Genomic DNA, 14,755 nt, shown 5'->3' on the forward strand with positions numbered 1-14,755 from the left:
TGGAGATAAAAAGGAATGACTTGTACAGTTTAGAATCGGTTTCTTTTTTCTTTTCTTTATACCACTGTCTACATCACAGGCTGTTTCCTTCATCATATGAATCAGGACGCACCATTCTGTGCCTGGATTTTATGATCTTCACGCTTCGTCTCATCCACATCTTTGCAGTCAACAAACAGTTGGGGCCCAAGATGATTATCGTTGGCAGGATGGTGAGAAGGTGCATTTTTGATGCACATGGAATAATACACAGAAAGAGGATTGTTGAATATGCAGGAGGGCTGTTTGTTTGCTTAAGAATGAACGGACAGTGTCCAACGAAATTTAAGCCAAATGCAAATGAAATAGGGATGCAAAGGCTATTGGATTTAACATAGGAGAGCAAATTGTCTTTCAATATGGCAATTAATTGGCCCACCCCACTTGTGCTGGCAGAAAGACGGTGTTGATCAAGGAATTCTAGATGGCTGGGTCCAGAAGAACCCATTCTGTCATAATTCTTGCCCTTTGGAACATGATGTCCTCCCCCATCCCCGATAGGATCTGCCCTCACCACCTTGGCCTTCCAAAAAGGCTTGAAAACTTGTCTCTGAGGGCCATGTGATAATGGGGGTGATACCGCCTTCCTGCCTTCCTGCATACACCTTGTTCCCTTTCATGCCATCTTTGTTAATTTTTAAGTCAATTTTAATATTAATGTTTATTTATTTTCATGTTTTAATGCATGCATGTCCAAACTTTTGGCTTGTCTGAGCAACATTGAGTGAAGAGGCTTGGGCTGCATACAAAATGTATATATTTTATTTTTTTATTGTTCTATTATTTTATTTTTGCATTGTTTACATTTCCTTTTTATTTCTTTGTTTTTTATGGTTGTGATCTGTCTAGAATAGTCCATGGTAAGAGAGGCAGCAAATAAACTTAGTAACAACCATATAGTAAATATGGCTAAAAAAAAATTACATAATAATGTTAAAAAAAATTACAATCTTGTGGGGCTACAGGTTGGACATGTCTGTTTTAATGTTTTATCTTGTTGCTTTTATTTGATTGCAAGTAACCTAGATGGGTGAGATCGATGGCATAATCTCCTTTGTTCTCTCCTTCTCTTCCTAGATGAAGGATGTATTTCTGTTTCTCTTCTTTCTTGGAGTGTGGTTGGTAGCCTATGGGGTCACGACTGAGGGTCTCCTCCTCCCCCACGATAGAAGAATCCCTTGGATATTTCGACGTGTTTTCTACCGACCTTTCTTGCAAATTTTTGGACAGATCCCACTCAGTGAAATAGATGGTGTGTATTTTGGGACTGCTTACTAACTTTTCTGATTTTCATTCAGTTTGGCCTGTTGAAACTCAAGAAAGAGTAGTGCAGGTTTATGGATAGAGCACCAGATAGGCCTGCTGAGGATTGTTAAAGAACTCCTTTATTTCTTATTTACTTACAAAGACTCATTTGATTTGATTTCTGTGCTGAATGCAGAAAAAAGATAGTGCTTTCCATCTCTCTTTGACAGTCTGCTCCCTCACCTGCATGGAATGCATGGTTAACTATGGTGATTAAGCTAGTTCTCAAATATATGACACAGGTAGCCTAGAATGGAAAATATAAAAAGCAAGGCAATTACAATATTGAAAGTATTAATTAAAAAAAAAAAGATGGAAACAATAAAGATGGCTTTTGAACGGACTTAAAGAGTTTTTCATATTGTGCATTATGAATATAAGGAATTCATTAACTATGAAACATTGACCAATTATTTAGATCACCTTAGAATGAGATTGGACAAGAGCTATTGGCCATGACAATTTAGAAGTTTCTTTAGAGCTGTAAAGGCCTGTGGCGAAAAAAAGGAAATAATTGGAAATATTTTTATTCCCCCCCTTCATATTTTTACACAAGCTTAGTAGCATATTTCAGAATATCAAATGCTAGCTGGCAAATAAGGAGAGATGCTGTTATCTTTATGAAGGGGTCTGTTTGAGAAACCTATACCTTGTGTAAAGTATTTGGATGGCTATTGATAGGAACGGGATTCTGCATTCAGCAGGCTAATTTGATCCAGTAGATAATTTTTAGGGTTTTACCTTTCATTCCAGAACAGCCTCTTCAAACCAAAACTTTTGGGCCACAACTCCCATCAGTCCCAACCAATATAGCCATGGTCCAGGACTGATGAGAACTGTAAGCCCAATACAATAACATGTAAACCCAAAGAACTGAAGGAAACCAAATCTTGAGAAAAGTAATTATGGTAAACACTTAGGGCTAAAACAATTCTATGCAAGAATTCTGTGCACTCTTTCTCCTTCAATCTATGACTTCTCTCATTTTTTTTCCTTTGATATTCTTCCCTAGCTACCCAGATTACAGCCTCAAATTGCACCTATGACCCTTTAGCCATCTTGATTGAGGACGCGATCCCTTGTACCAATACCTATGCTAACTGGCTGGTGCTCATTCTTCTTGTGATCTTCCTGCTGGTAGCCAATATTCTGCTCCTCAACTTGCTGATTGCAATGTTCAGGTATCACTACCTCAATTCTACCAACGCAGGATTAAAAAAAAAACTTACAACAAAGTTCCCTAGTAAAAATAATAATAATAATAATAATAATAATAATAATAATAATAATAATAATAATAATAAAATTGGAATAAGATTATGGTCCAAACCTAGTTCAATGAGACATTATAATTTTCAAAAGTAATTTAGATTGTATCTATTTTAGCCATTTCGAGTTCAGTTTTCAACAAAGTATTTTCAAAAGAAATATTTGAAGAATAAGATTTGTTGAATTAATTATATGATCTTATTTCACACATGGCAGTTTCATATATCTGTGAAAATACATTCACAATATTTTTACAACTTTTTCCATGGTTCAAGTTCAGGGGAAAGCTGAAAAATATTTGCTGCTAAGCAAATATAATGGCCATGGATGATAGAACAGGAGGGCTGCACCTCTACATTTTCTGTAGCCCACCCTTAATTGTTCTGATTAAACAGTATGGTCCCCAATCCTTTTGTTGAGATTTTCATGTAGAAAAGGAAAGTCTACGATTGTGTTGTAGACTGGGGTGGGTTCATTGCGCACATGCGTGCGCAGTTGCCCAAAAAGCATCTGTGCATTTGCAGAAGCTTTAAAAAAGGGGAGGGAAACATGCCATGCCAGCCAGAGAAGAGGTGTATCAGGCCTGGGTCACCACCGGTCCCGGCAACCCAGACTGGAAACTGGTCCAAACTGATAGGAATCCACTTCTGGTTGTAGGGATGAGCCATTCGGTTTGAAGTTGAATCCTCCAATTTGGAGAAAGGTAGGACTAACGTATTGTTTCTTCTGCTAATAGTTACACGTTCTCCAAAGTGCAAGACAACAGTGATATTTACTGGAAATCACAGCGTTATAACCTTATCTTAGAGTATCATAGTCGGCCTGCATTGGCTCCACCCTTCATCCTGATCAGCCACCTACATCTTTTGTTCAAGCGTCATATCCGCAAGGTGCCGTCAGCAAAGAGACATGACTTCTGTGAGTGCTATAGGCAATTTTGGGATAGATAAGAGATAACCTACCTAGGAATGCTGGAACTCTTGCAATGTTAACCAACCTACACAACATCAAATATGGGAAGGTTGTTCAAGGTCATTCATTCATTTGTTCGTTTGTTGTCTTTATATTTTGCCATTCAACTGAAAACTCAAAGGTGGCATAATGAGACTTTCCTATGTTCTTCTCCACAAAATAGAATTACAGATGAGGAGCAAGTAACTAGTTGAGCACTATGTAGTAAACTCTCTAATTGAGAGAGCTGGGGCTCCCCATAAGGCTGAAATCACTGTTCTACATCAGCTCTTTGTGAATATCAAAAATGATTAATTATAACTCTCTGTTATTAACAATCATTATCTCCTTCATTCTGCACCGAATGTGTTGTCAGACTTTTGGCTCCTTCCCAAGTTTTCCACTCCTTCCAAGCAAGATTCTCCCTCTGTGACAATCATTAATAAGGTCCACTGGTGGAACCTCTTCTAACCGGTTCGGTAGATTTGACGAACCGGTTCTACCGAATAGGTGCGAACTGGTAGGAACCCACCTCTGGATGAGAGAGATAATGAACATTTCCGATTTATAACTAACAGATCCATTAGGGCAGAGACATGTATTCTACATTAATTGGTGAGCAGCCATTTCTTTTTACCAATAATAGACAGACTTGCAGGTAGCTGTTTACTAAACTGACTTCTGAATCATTATCATTTTGTGAACCGATAATTAATCTATTTTGGACAGTGCTAGAACTCTCTGAGATCCAAAATAGACGACTACTGACGTGGGAATCGGTACAGAAAGAAAATTACTTAGTAACCCAGGCTCGACAGAAACGTGACAGCGACACTGAGCGACTCCGGAGAACTTCCCAAAAGTAAGAATGGGGAATAGAAGACAATAAAGAAAAAGGAGGAGGTTGAGATTAGGGAAGGACTGATCAGTTTAAATCCAATTTGAATCAGTTTCAATTAATTATCAAGGGATTTTTTCATACTGAATTTTTTTTTTAAGTTTGGGGAAATAGCATTAAATGTGTATTTAAATATTTTCTTTAAAATGCAATTTAATCATTTAATTTCAAAATACGCATTTTAAAGTGTATTGAATCATGAATATTTCATTGAATGCAAAGAAATGAAAAATCCAAAATATAAGTGCATTTACAATCCCACCACATTTAATCAGAATGTACAGATCTAATCAGTTTACACTAGAATTTGAGATCAAATTTCATACTCATCTTTAATTGGCACAGAAGAAAAGCATATTATAGACAGATTTCCTAAACCTGATTTATTTTAGATATTTTGGGTAGCTTCTTCCAGAGATATTGCTTGGGAAATGAGAACTAAGTTTCTATGCATACCGCATATGGAAAATCTTCCCTGTTTATTGATTAACCATTTCTAAAATCAACAATAACATGGTAAAATGCAGTCCAGCCTTTCTGGGAGGTGCCTTATACTTCATTCAGAACCATCACCATTGCATGTGTGTGTGTGTGTGTGTGTGTGTGTGTGTTTGCTTGTGTGTGTGTGTGTGTGTAGAGGTGGGGGCTGTTGCTTTGCAGACTTTCTGGGTGGTGCATTTTTCTGTTAAGTAAGAACACTTTCTTCACCTTGCCTGTGTTCCAGATATGATATGGAAATTCCCATATTTAGGAAGACCCACTATAAACCATAGGATTCACATTAGCTATTACTAGTTTGTCTTATTCATTTCAATGGCTCTAAGTATGAACTATTAACCTTGATGCATGCATAAACCAATAGCTTTGCAAAGTGTTCACCCTTCCTTCTAAAAAAGCCTGTGTACAAATTCCTAAAATCCAATCTTTCTGCCTAGATGTATTAGGTTTTCCAAAGTTTATTGAAACACTTCTAGTATCCTTATGTGGGGAAAATGAAAGCTTTGGAATCAAATCTAGGGGACTATCAGAGCAGTGGTGGGATTCATTTATTTTTTTTGCTACCTGTTCTGTGGGCGTGGCTTTGTGGGCGTGGTGTGGCTTTGTGGGCGTAGTGACTTTATGGGCGTGGCTTTGTGGGCATGGCAGGGGAGGGTTACTGCAAAATCCCCATTCCCTCCCCGCCCCACTAACTGGCTTTCCAGCTCCGTTCTCCTGTTCAAGGCAATAAAAGAAGATCAGCTGGGAGGCTGGGAGGCAGTGGGGGGCGAGGCCAGCCTATTTGCCAGTTCTCCGAACTACTCAAAATTTCCACTACCTGTCAGAACTGGCAGAATACCACCTCTGTATCAAAGAGGATAAAAGATTGCCTCATGCCCTATAGAGGAAAAGGAAGGGTGGATGTTTCCTTTCTTTGTAACTGCCTCATACCTCTCATTCTGCAGAGTCGATCAGGTTTTAAAGCAGCTTTCTGATATCAAAGAATCAGAGCGACATCTGAAGAACCTTGAAATTCAGGTATGGGGACAGTAATGGATCCTTTGAAATGGGAAATGGGAGGGAAATAGAACCCTTGGGGAACTGATAGGACAAAGGCTTCAAGGTAGTAGCAAAGGTGAAAAGTAGCAGCAATAGATGAAAAAAGACCTGTCATGTTAACAGAGAAAATTCGGGGATGGAGGAACATTTGGCCTTCAACATGTGCAGCACCAATGTTCCCTCTAATTTTTTTTTCAGTGTGAGCAGAAAAGTATAGTGTTTGAGCGGCATATTTTCATGCCTGAGCACCTGAATTTTTTTCACAGATGTCACCTAAGACAACAACAAAATCGGTATTATTTGAAACTCAGTTATGTTTATTCAAGGTACCCTTAAGATTCCCCCCATCTTAAGATTCCCCTTCTATTAAATCTATTTTGCATCATTTGTACTAACACCACATTTGTTTCCAACTTCCAAGTCCAGTTTAAGATACACTGCTAGCATTAGGCTTTAACATACAAACAGCTTGGGATCATGCTATCTGAAGGGCCTCTCCTTCAGATAGCTTGATAGATGGCTATAGATAGTCCACCAAATTTTAAGCTGAACAAGTGAGGTCCTGTCGTCTGGTTTCTGATAGATCAGAGAGAGATGGGCAAGCAGGTGGCCTATAACTAAGTTTTTGTTAACTTTAAAAAGATGTTACATCAGACTACAATACAAGTAATTAAATGAAGACTAAAATAAGTGTTTTGGCATATTGAGCTTTTTATATTTCTTTCTTATATTGCTTCCTTAGTTGAGAACTTGCTCCTCAGCTTACTTACGCATTAACTGTTTGTTGCTTTTATGGTTTCTTCATTCACTGCTCCATCTTCAGTTTTTTTCACAGGGGGCAGGGCTGCCGTTGAAGACGCCGACGAGCCCCTGCCTCCACTAGAATAACTGCTGCCTCCTCCTCCTCCAACAGCAGATAGGCCGGTGATGGGAGTTAAAACACTCCTTTGGCCATAAGTGCAGGGAGGCTGCCAATCTGAACTTTGATCATGTGACTCGGGGACTGTAATGGTTTTAACTTATCTTTGTTGCTGGTGTTAAATAAATTCCACCAATTGTTACCCAAGGACCTACTCTAATCCAAGTGATTCTGTCCCTCTTATTGGGACTAGCGGAATTATCTACAGATCACTCCAGGTTTGCCTTTGTTCTGAGTCCATTGAAAGAAGAGGCTACTGAAAGGGATATGCTCCTTATTGAAGGCAAAAATCAATTGCTGAATTATTACCCATATTTCATGCAAAGATTTGTGATGAACTGGAAAGAACAACAACAGTGATTTGGGAAATTCACAAACTAAAGAAAGGCAGAGTTGGTATTTATATATTGGATTTCCAGACATTGTCAGGGATATGGAATGGAATAAACTTGCTTTGACCAGTTTTGGAAGAGACTTGCTGACAAATTGAGAAATGAGTTATTGGCATATGAGAGAGTTTGGAGAAATTGTTCCAATGTTGTGTTGTAGTTGATGGGCAATTAGAGGAGTTGAGACACAGAAGAAAGAATAAGAGAAAAGAGCTTTTATAGTTCTCTTCTCTCTAGAGTCCTGGCCCCAGAAAGTAAAAGCCACCAGGGCAGGGCGCCCCGCCTCTCCTCTCCTCGCCCGCCCCCTCATGCAGCACCCCGTCCGCTGGGCTGCGCCAGAACGCAGGTGCTGGACCCCCCCCCACGCCCGCTCGCCCCTCTGCGGACCAGGTTCAAGTTAGGGGTGCGGCGGAGGGAAGGGGAAGCAGGTCGAAAACCGCCGCACAGAGGGGGCGGCAGTGGAAAGGCAGCCAACCAGCCTGCCACCGCCGGCCACCGTCAGCCCCGCCGCTCTTCCCGCCCCCTTCCCAGCCCCACAGTCCAGCGGTCGCAGCGGAAGCAGCCCTGGGTCTCCGCTTCTGCTCCCCGCATTTTCTGGACGGGGTCTCGCAGGAAGGAATCCCCTCTCCAAGGGATCCCCCAAACATGGACTTGAAGAGCCATGCTCTTCAAAACAAGTCTGGGGAGGTCCTTTGCAGGCGGCCAGTTCTAGCTGCCTGCAAAGAACTTCCCCACGTTTGCTTTACAGAAATCTCTGCGCGGCAGATAGAAACTGCTGCACGGGGTTTTCTTGCCATGTGCGTGGCCGCGCAGCCACGCACCTTAGAGGGAACAGTGTGCAGCACCTATACCAGTGATGGCGAACCTTTTTTGGCTCATGTGCCAAAAGCAGGGGGGGGAGCGCAGGGGAGCTGTGCACGGGTGTGCCACACCCATAATGTTATGTGCATGACCCCAATGTCCATGCACGCACAACCAGTGTTCTCCCCCATTTTGGGGCTGCTTTTTTCGCCCTCCCCAGGCTCCAGAGGCTTTATAGGAGCCTTGGGAAGGCGAAAACAGCCTCCCCCGCCACACCCAGAGGCTTCAGGAGCTTCCATAAAGCCTCCAGAGCGTGAAAAACTGGCCCTTCGGGCAAATTGGAAGTTTGGGAACATACTTCCGGTTTGTCCATGGGGCTGTTTTTCCTCCTCTGAAGACTTCAAGGGCCTTCAGGAGGCTTCCCTGAAGGCTCCCGAGGGCTAAAAGCAGCTCTACGAGCAAACTGGAAGTACGTTCAAGGAAGCCTCCGGAGGGCGAAAAATGGCCCCAAAAGAAGGCCGAAGTCAGCTGACAGGGCAATGCCTCGTATGCCCTGACAAATGGCTCCATATGCCACCATAGGTTTGCTATCACGGACCTCTACCAACCAGAGCTGCTGGATGTTGTAGTTCACCAACCACAGATGTCTCCTCTAAGACTAAAATTGCATTCCCCCCCCCCAAAATGGATTAAATACATCTAAAGAAATCACAACTGGTTTCAACAATGTTTTATTTTTTTAAAAGACACACTGGTATGCTAAGCCAGCAACAAGGTAATCACAATATGGCATAAAATGACAACTATCTCACATGAACCTTCAAAAATACTACCTCCCAAATAGGTTTATTTCATTTACTCCCATTAGATGGAGTATTGTACCAGTGCCTTGTCTTGGATGGTAGATATCTTGGCCCAGAGTGACCTAGCAAAAGGAAAACAAGTTCCACCTATTCAGAAAAAAGGTAAGTGGACAGGAAAATTAAGAAATACTTAAGGATATTTAATAGACAGATAAGCATTATTCTAAGGTAAAGAATAGCATTTATCTATGCAGATCTCTCAGTGTGCATGTTCGCATGTATTTACACACATAGTCATATGCAAAGTTTGCCATGAATGAACTTGTGAGGCACAAAACTACAAAAAATCTTCATAGGCATAGGAATACTTAGTTCCTTTTCATATTTTCATCTAGAGGGCAAAAAAAAATGGGAAAAAATGATCCAAGGCTCCTCTAGATTTGATGAGGCTGCCATGCAAAAGAATATGTTGCAAGAGAATTAGAAGCCAAGATGCTAGTTTTTTAACACCACTCTCAAGTTAAATTTATTTTCAAGTTAAATAAACCCTTCTCAAATTTCTTGTGTGTCCAATCACACTTGGCCAATAAACAATTCTCTTCTATTATGCAAAATATGTTGGGTTCAATAAATACATTCCTCTGGAAAGCTTCCTTATTGGTTAAGGGTAGTGAAATCCAGAGCAGAAGGAAGTTAGTATTATTCCAAAGTTCCATCATACTCAGATCAACAAAACAGACAGGAAAGAATGGAGCATCTTCTTTTCTTTTGTTGGGTTAGGCTAAGTTGTTCCTGTACCTTGATTGATGTCATTATATTTATTTGCATCCCTCCTCTTTTCTTATTATCAGCCTTCTTAGGAAAGGTGTGTCACAGTAGCTATAGATTTACATGATTTACTTCTTTTTTGGGCCACTTCCTACACAGCTTCTTTTTGGGCTATTGCAGAATTAATTATATGAATTCTGACAGTGACAAAGAATCACTATGGGTCTTCCCACAGCCTCATTGTGAACACAGAGAGTACTAACACTACTCCCCTTCTGAAGTAGTCTTTTTTCACAGCTCTTGCAAGAAAAGAGTGGTAAAGAAATAATCTGGAGCATGATGTGCTACATTGATTTAGAGATAGTTTTACTTCAACCTGCTCTTCACCTCCCAAAAAGTGTTACTATTTAAAAAAACACCAATTATACATTAAAAAGCAGTGATTTAATTGTACATTCAATTGATGCTATTATTTACTTAATTTCTATGCTATCACAATTCACATTCTTGACATTATGTTTAGTGGAGCTTGAAATACAGGTTTAAGAAAATTATCTCCCTTTTTTAATTAACTGCAGCTGCACTGGATTTTCTGCATTTGCCTAATTAAAATCCATGCAAAACAAAGATGGGTGTAAGTTGTGGTGAGAAGGAATACAGCAACTGCTGTGGGGATGCAAATAACATGCACTCTTGATTAACTAGACTTTCTAGTATTACTGGACAATTTGAGTTCCAATATCAGAATGTGACAAATTACAGCTAGGTTACTAAAGCTCCTGAAGGGAACAATAATTAGATGCAATGGCACCCCAAATCTTCCTGGTCCTTAGTCCTCTTTATTTCTCACACAAGTTCTTTTTGGTAAAGACCAAGTAGCATCAGTTGGAGGGGGTGAAAAGGGGTTGCTAACTATCAAACTAGTTTCCAAATAAGAAATGTGGAAAATCAAATGATTTATTCTTCTGCTGAGAAAAATCCCACTTATTTCGGAAGAAACACACCCCAACAAAGTAGTAGCTCTAGACCAGTGGTCCCCAACCTTTTTATCACCGCGGACCAGTCAGACGAGCCTCCCTCGGCCTTCCGGACCGGCGGGTGGGAAGGCGGCCATCCTGGGCGCGCGTTCCGCAGGGCGGGAGGGGGGCCTTCCTTCACGCCAAGGCCGACAGCCCGCGAGGCCGCCCCGCCTCCTCCTCCTCGGCCGCCGGGGGAAGGGAGGGGGAACCGACCCCACGATCCGTTCGCTCGGGCAGCCCTTTTTCCTCGCTGCAGTTCGGCGGGGGAAAAAGATGGTGCCGTGTCCTACTTCGGGCGGGCGGGCGGCTGGCGCGGCGGAGGCCGGCTGCTTCCAAGGGGGTGGGCCTCCGCGCCGCGCTCCATGAAGGGAAGAGGAGGAGAAGGCGGGCTGCGGCCGAAGGGCCCCCGAGAGCCCCGCCGGCCTGACGCAAAAAGCGCTTCGGCGGAGCGGCGGGGGGGAGGGGCGGGAGGCAGGTGACACTCCAGGAGGGGGGGCAGAGCTGCGCCGCGAGTCTTACGTAAAGCCCCCCCTCCCCACCTCGGCGGAGGAAAACATCTCCCACCTGGGTGGGGCTGGCGAAGCGCCTCTCGGAACGGCGAAGCTCCCCAAGTTCCCCCAAAACGGCCGTGCTGCGCCCCTCCCCCCCACAACCTTAGTTTCTCCTTGGGAGGAAAATGCAGTGCCGCCACCCCCTCCTGCCCCCCCTCATCATTCCACGGGGCAGGCGGGCCGGGCGAGTCCGCAGACAAAGTTTCGCCTCCCAGGCAGCCTCCGCCAGCAGCATCCCAAGTTCGGGCCGAGGCCGCCGCCGCCGCCGCCCCCTCCCTCCCGGGGCGAGCAGAGCAAGAGGGCGGGGGGGGAGATCGGGCCTCCCCTCGCCCCCCCAGCCCCGCACATCTGGGGCGGCGGGGGGGGGCAGAGAAAGGGCGCGTTCATGAGGACTACAAAGTTGCAAATATGGCCCCCGGCGGCTGCGCGGCCCGGTGCCAGGTACTCCACGGCCCGGCACTGGTCCGCGGACCGGGGGTTGGGGACCACTGCTCTAGACTAATGACCACAATTGAGCACCAAATTTCTGTTGCTAAGTGAGACAGTTATTGAGTTTACTGTATTTTATTATCTTTTTTGCAAGAGTTGTTAAGTGAATCACTGCCATTGTTATGTAAGTAACACCAAATGAATTTGGCTTCTCATTGACTTTGCTTGTCAAAAGGTTGCAAAAGATGATCCCATGATGCCAGGACATATGAGTCAGTAGCCAAGTAGCTAAATTTTGATCATATGACCAAAGGGATGCTGCAACAGTTTTGTGAAAAATAGTCATAAGTCACTTTTTTAAGGCCACTGTAAAAAAATTTGAACGGTTATTAAATGAACTGTGTAAATTGAGGACTATCTGTACAATTTATCTCATCTACAATTTGTTTAGACTAATGAAATCACTGCCCCCTAGTGGATTATTTGGATGTAACAGAATAATAAAGGAGTTAACCATCTTTTGCTGATCTCTTTTCTTACAGATTGAACTTTTCCATGGCACATGAAAAAAGACAATGAAGAAGTGTCAGCTGCTGCTATTTACAAAATCCCAAATGTGTCTCAACACTTGATGCCTCAGAGAATTGAAATGTAGGCTTCAGCAGGAAATGATTGAGATAATCCAGGATCACATTTCAATTCAGCTACAAATACCCTACATGAACCCAAGGTTCAGTCCATGGCATTCCTATCAAAAGAATCTTGATATAGTAGGTGATAGGAAGGTTTTCTTATTGCCTGAAAGCGCTAAAGCTATTAATGAAAATAGATAATGCAATGGCATGACTTATTACAAAACAACTTTCTGTATTCTTAAGATAATTACCTCCATAAGTCTTCATAAGGACAATCCAAGCTGACATTAATTTCCCAAGTGTATGTTTCCTTGACATCTCATTCTTAGTTGTCTTTGAATTAGCCAAGGGGCCAATGCACTTGGTACTGTACAAGAAGAGTAAATGAAGTCATGTGTGATACCATTTTCTAATATAACAATGAGTAGAAACTAGAACCTTTCTAGAACATTCATCAGATTCACAGCCAACAGTATGGTTGACATTTGCAAGCCAAAAGGACATTCTCCTAATCATGTAATTACTTTTGTTTCTTGCTTGAGAAGAAAACATGATTTGTTTATACTTTTAAATTATACCTACTAACTAGACATTAGGATTCTAGGTTTTAAAAAAAAGTTAGATCACCCAAGACTTTTGATTAACCCACTCAGTTCTGGGAAATACAAAGAATATTGTATCCATTTAAACCGGCACATGACCAAACATCCTTTATATGCAAGAGAGCAGTAGTGGGATTCAATTTTTTTTACTACTGGTTCTGTGGGCGTAGTTTGGTGGGTGTGGCTTGGTAGGCATGGCAGGGGAAGGATACTGTAAAATCTCCATTCCCTCCTGATCAGCTGGGATTCGGGAGGTAGAGAATAGATGGGGACGGGGCCAGTCGGAGGTGGTATTTACTGGTTCTCTGAACTGCTCAAAATTTCCACTACCGGTTCTCCAGAACTGGTCAGAACCTGCTGAATACCACCTCTGCATAGGAGTTTGCCACAAACAAAAGGCAGCAATCCTCAGTATTTACCAGTAACCTGAATTTCCCTCTTGGTACTTTCAACATAGGTGATGTCTGGTCAGTAAAACAAATTGTACTTTTTATGTTAAGAAAACCTATAGCAGTATACATTAAATGTCTTTTCAGACAGATGAACAATTCAGGTGCCAATTGAAAAATCTGCTAAATGCTTCACTCAGGTCACAAACACATCCTCGGGTGCTGAATAAACACAGCCATGGCGATTTTCCCTGCCACGGCGATTTCCCCTTCTGTGCCATTTTGTGTGTGCGTGCACGCACATGCTCAGTTTGTCTTGCTTCTGGTCAAGACCAAATCAGGTGCCGACCAAAGTCCTGGAATGGATCATGGTTGGCACCCGAGGTCCCACTGTGTAGCCATGGCTAGGAAAAGTTAAGTGAGCAAAGGAGTTACTGAGAATCAGGCATTTAGTCTTTCCCCTGCACCATTATTAAGTTTAAATTGTTTCAAATATGGTTAATTTCATTGAGAAATCAATATTCATTGTATCAGGTCATATATTTCCTCCTGGCTATGTTAGGAGCAGCTTTATGAGGACAATAATTTTGAGCTCTGCTGCTTCCTGCCCATTTCCACAGCTGTTTTTATGTTTGTTTCTTAAACCCAGCAGACAATCCTATCAAAGAGGATCCTAGCTCTCCATCATATTTGATATGCCCTGACCTGAGGTCAAAAAATCTGCTGCTCTCTTAATGGAATATTGATTCTCAGCTTTGTTTTTAATAATGGGTGTCTTCCCAGGACTCTGGAGATTAGCAAGGGGGGTGGGCAGAAGTCTTGGTCAGTTACAGATAATTGCAGAATGGTATTATATTGCTAAAAGATAAAGTTTGTTCCAGAGAATAATTATAGCATTTAGTTATCAATTTTAGCCTTCAGTCTTTTTAGGGTTTTTAAACTGTGAACTTGTTTGTGAATCAAATGGTTATTGAAAGATATTTACAAATCAAGTCGTTTATACTAAATATTTTTTTTTTACAAATGTCACTTTTATGGTTAAATTAATATTACTTCTTCTAACATTACTAGAAGTACATAATAGAATGCATAAGTTTGGAATCGTAATAAACAAAAGGAAATTAGTGTTATTAATCATGTGGTATTTTATAATATTTTTAATTAAATGCATTTCATGAAAAATTAAAGATATTTTTTTAAAAATTCAGAAATCTTTGAATCTTTTTGTACAATAATTCCTGATCATCATCCCTATGAAATCCCCTCCCCAAAGTAAACTGGTTCAGATTTAGAATAACCTTAACGTGGAATCTAATCACATATTACCAAAAAGGGGTAGAAAGGCATAGCTCAGTGTTTCCCACTCAGCTAGTATGCTATACAGACATGTTCATACACGCCAATTCTCACTTTAAATAGGTAAGCCTTTCTGCCCACCCCCACCCAAGTTGC

The 14,755-nt window shown here is 41.8% G+C and overlaps 1 protein-coding gene across 2 annotated transcripts in view; it reads left to right on the forward strand.

Moving 5' to 3' along the window:
* Positions 1-12,772, forward strand: part of TRPM4 (transient receptor potential cation channel subfamily M member 4) — a 37,396-nt gene extending 24,624 nt beyond the window's left edge. For both annotated transcript variants that reach the window (XM_087713673.1, XM_087713674.1), the window contains exons 17-24: positions 80-212; positions 1,117-1,291; positions 2,357-2,525; positions 3,350-3,531; positions 4,294-4,426; positions 5,905-5,977; positions 8,976-9,072; positions 12,220-12,772. In XM_087713673.1, coding sequence (XP_087569799.1) covers positions 80-212; positions 1,117-1,291; positions 2,357-2,525; positions 3,350-3,531; positions 4,294-4,426; positions 5,905-5,977; positions 8,976-9,072; positions 12,220-12,224 — 967 coding nt within the window. In that variant the 3' untranslated portion in view covers positions 12,225-12,772. The remainder of the gene's footprint in view (positions 1-79; positions 213-1,116; positions 1,292-2,356; positions 2,526-3,349; positions 3,532-4,293; positions 4,427-5,904; positions 5,978-8,975; positions 9,073-12,219) is intronic.
* The last annotated feature ends 1,983 nt before the right edge of the window (positions 12,773-14,755 follow it).

Source organism: Thamnophis sirtalis, unplaced genomic scaffold (genome assembly GCF_051295495.1).
Source record: "Thamnophis sirtalis isolate CommonGarterSnake01/CBP01778 unplaced genomic scaffold, rThaSir2_p1.2 scaffold_4, whole genome shotgun sequence".
Lineage (NCBI taxonomy): Eukaryota > Metazoa > Chordata > Lepidosauria > Squamata > Natricidae > Thamnophis > Thamnophis sirtalis.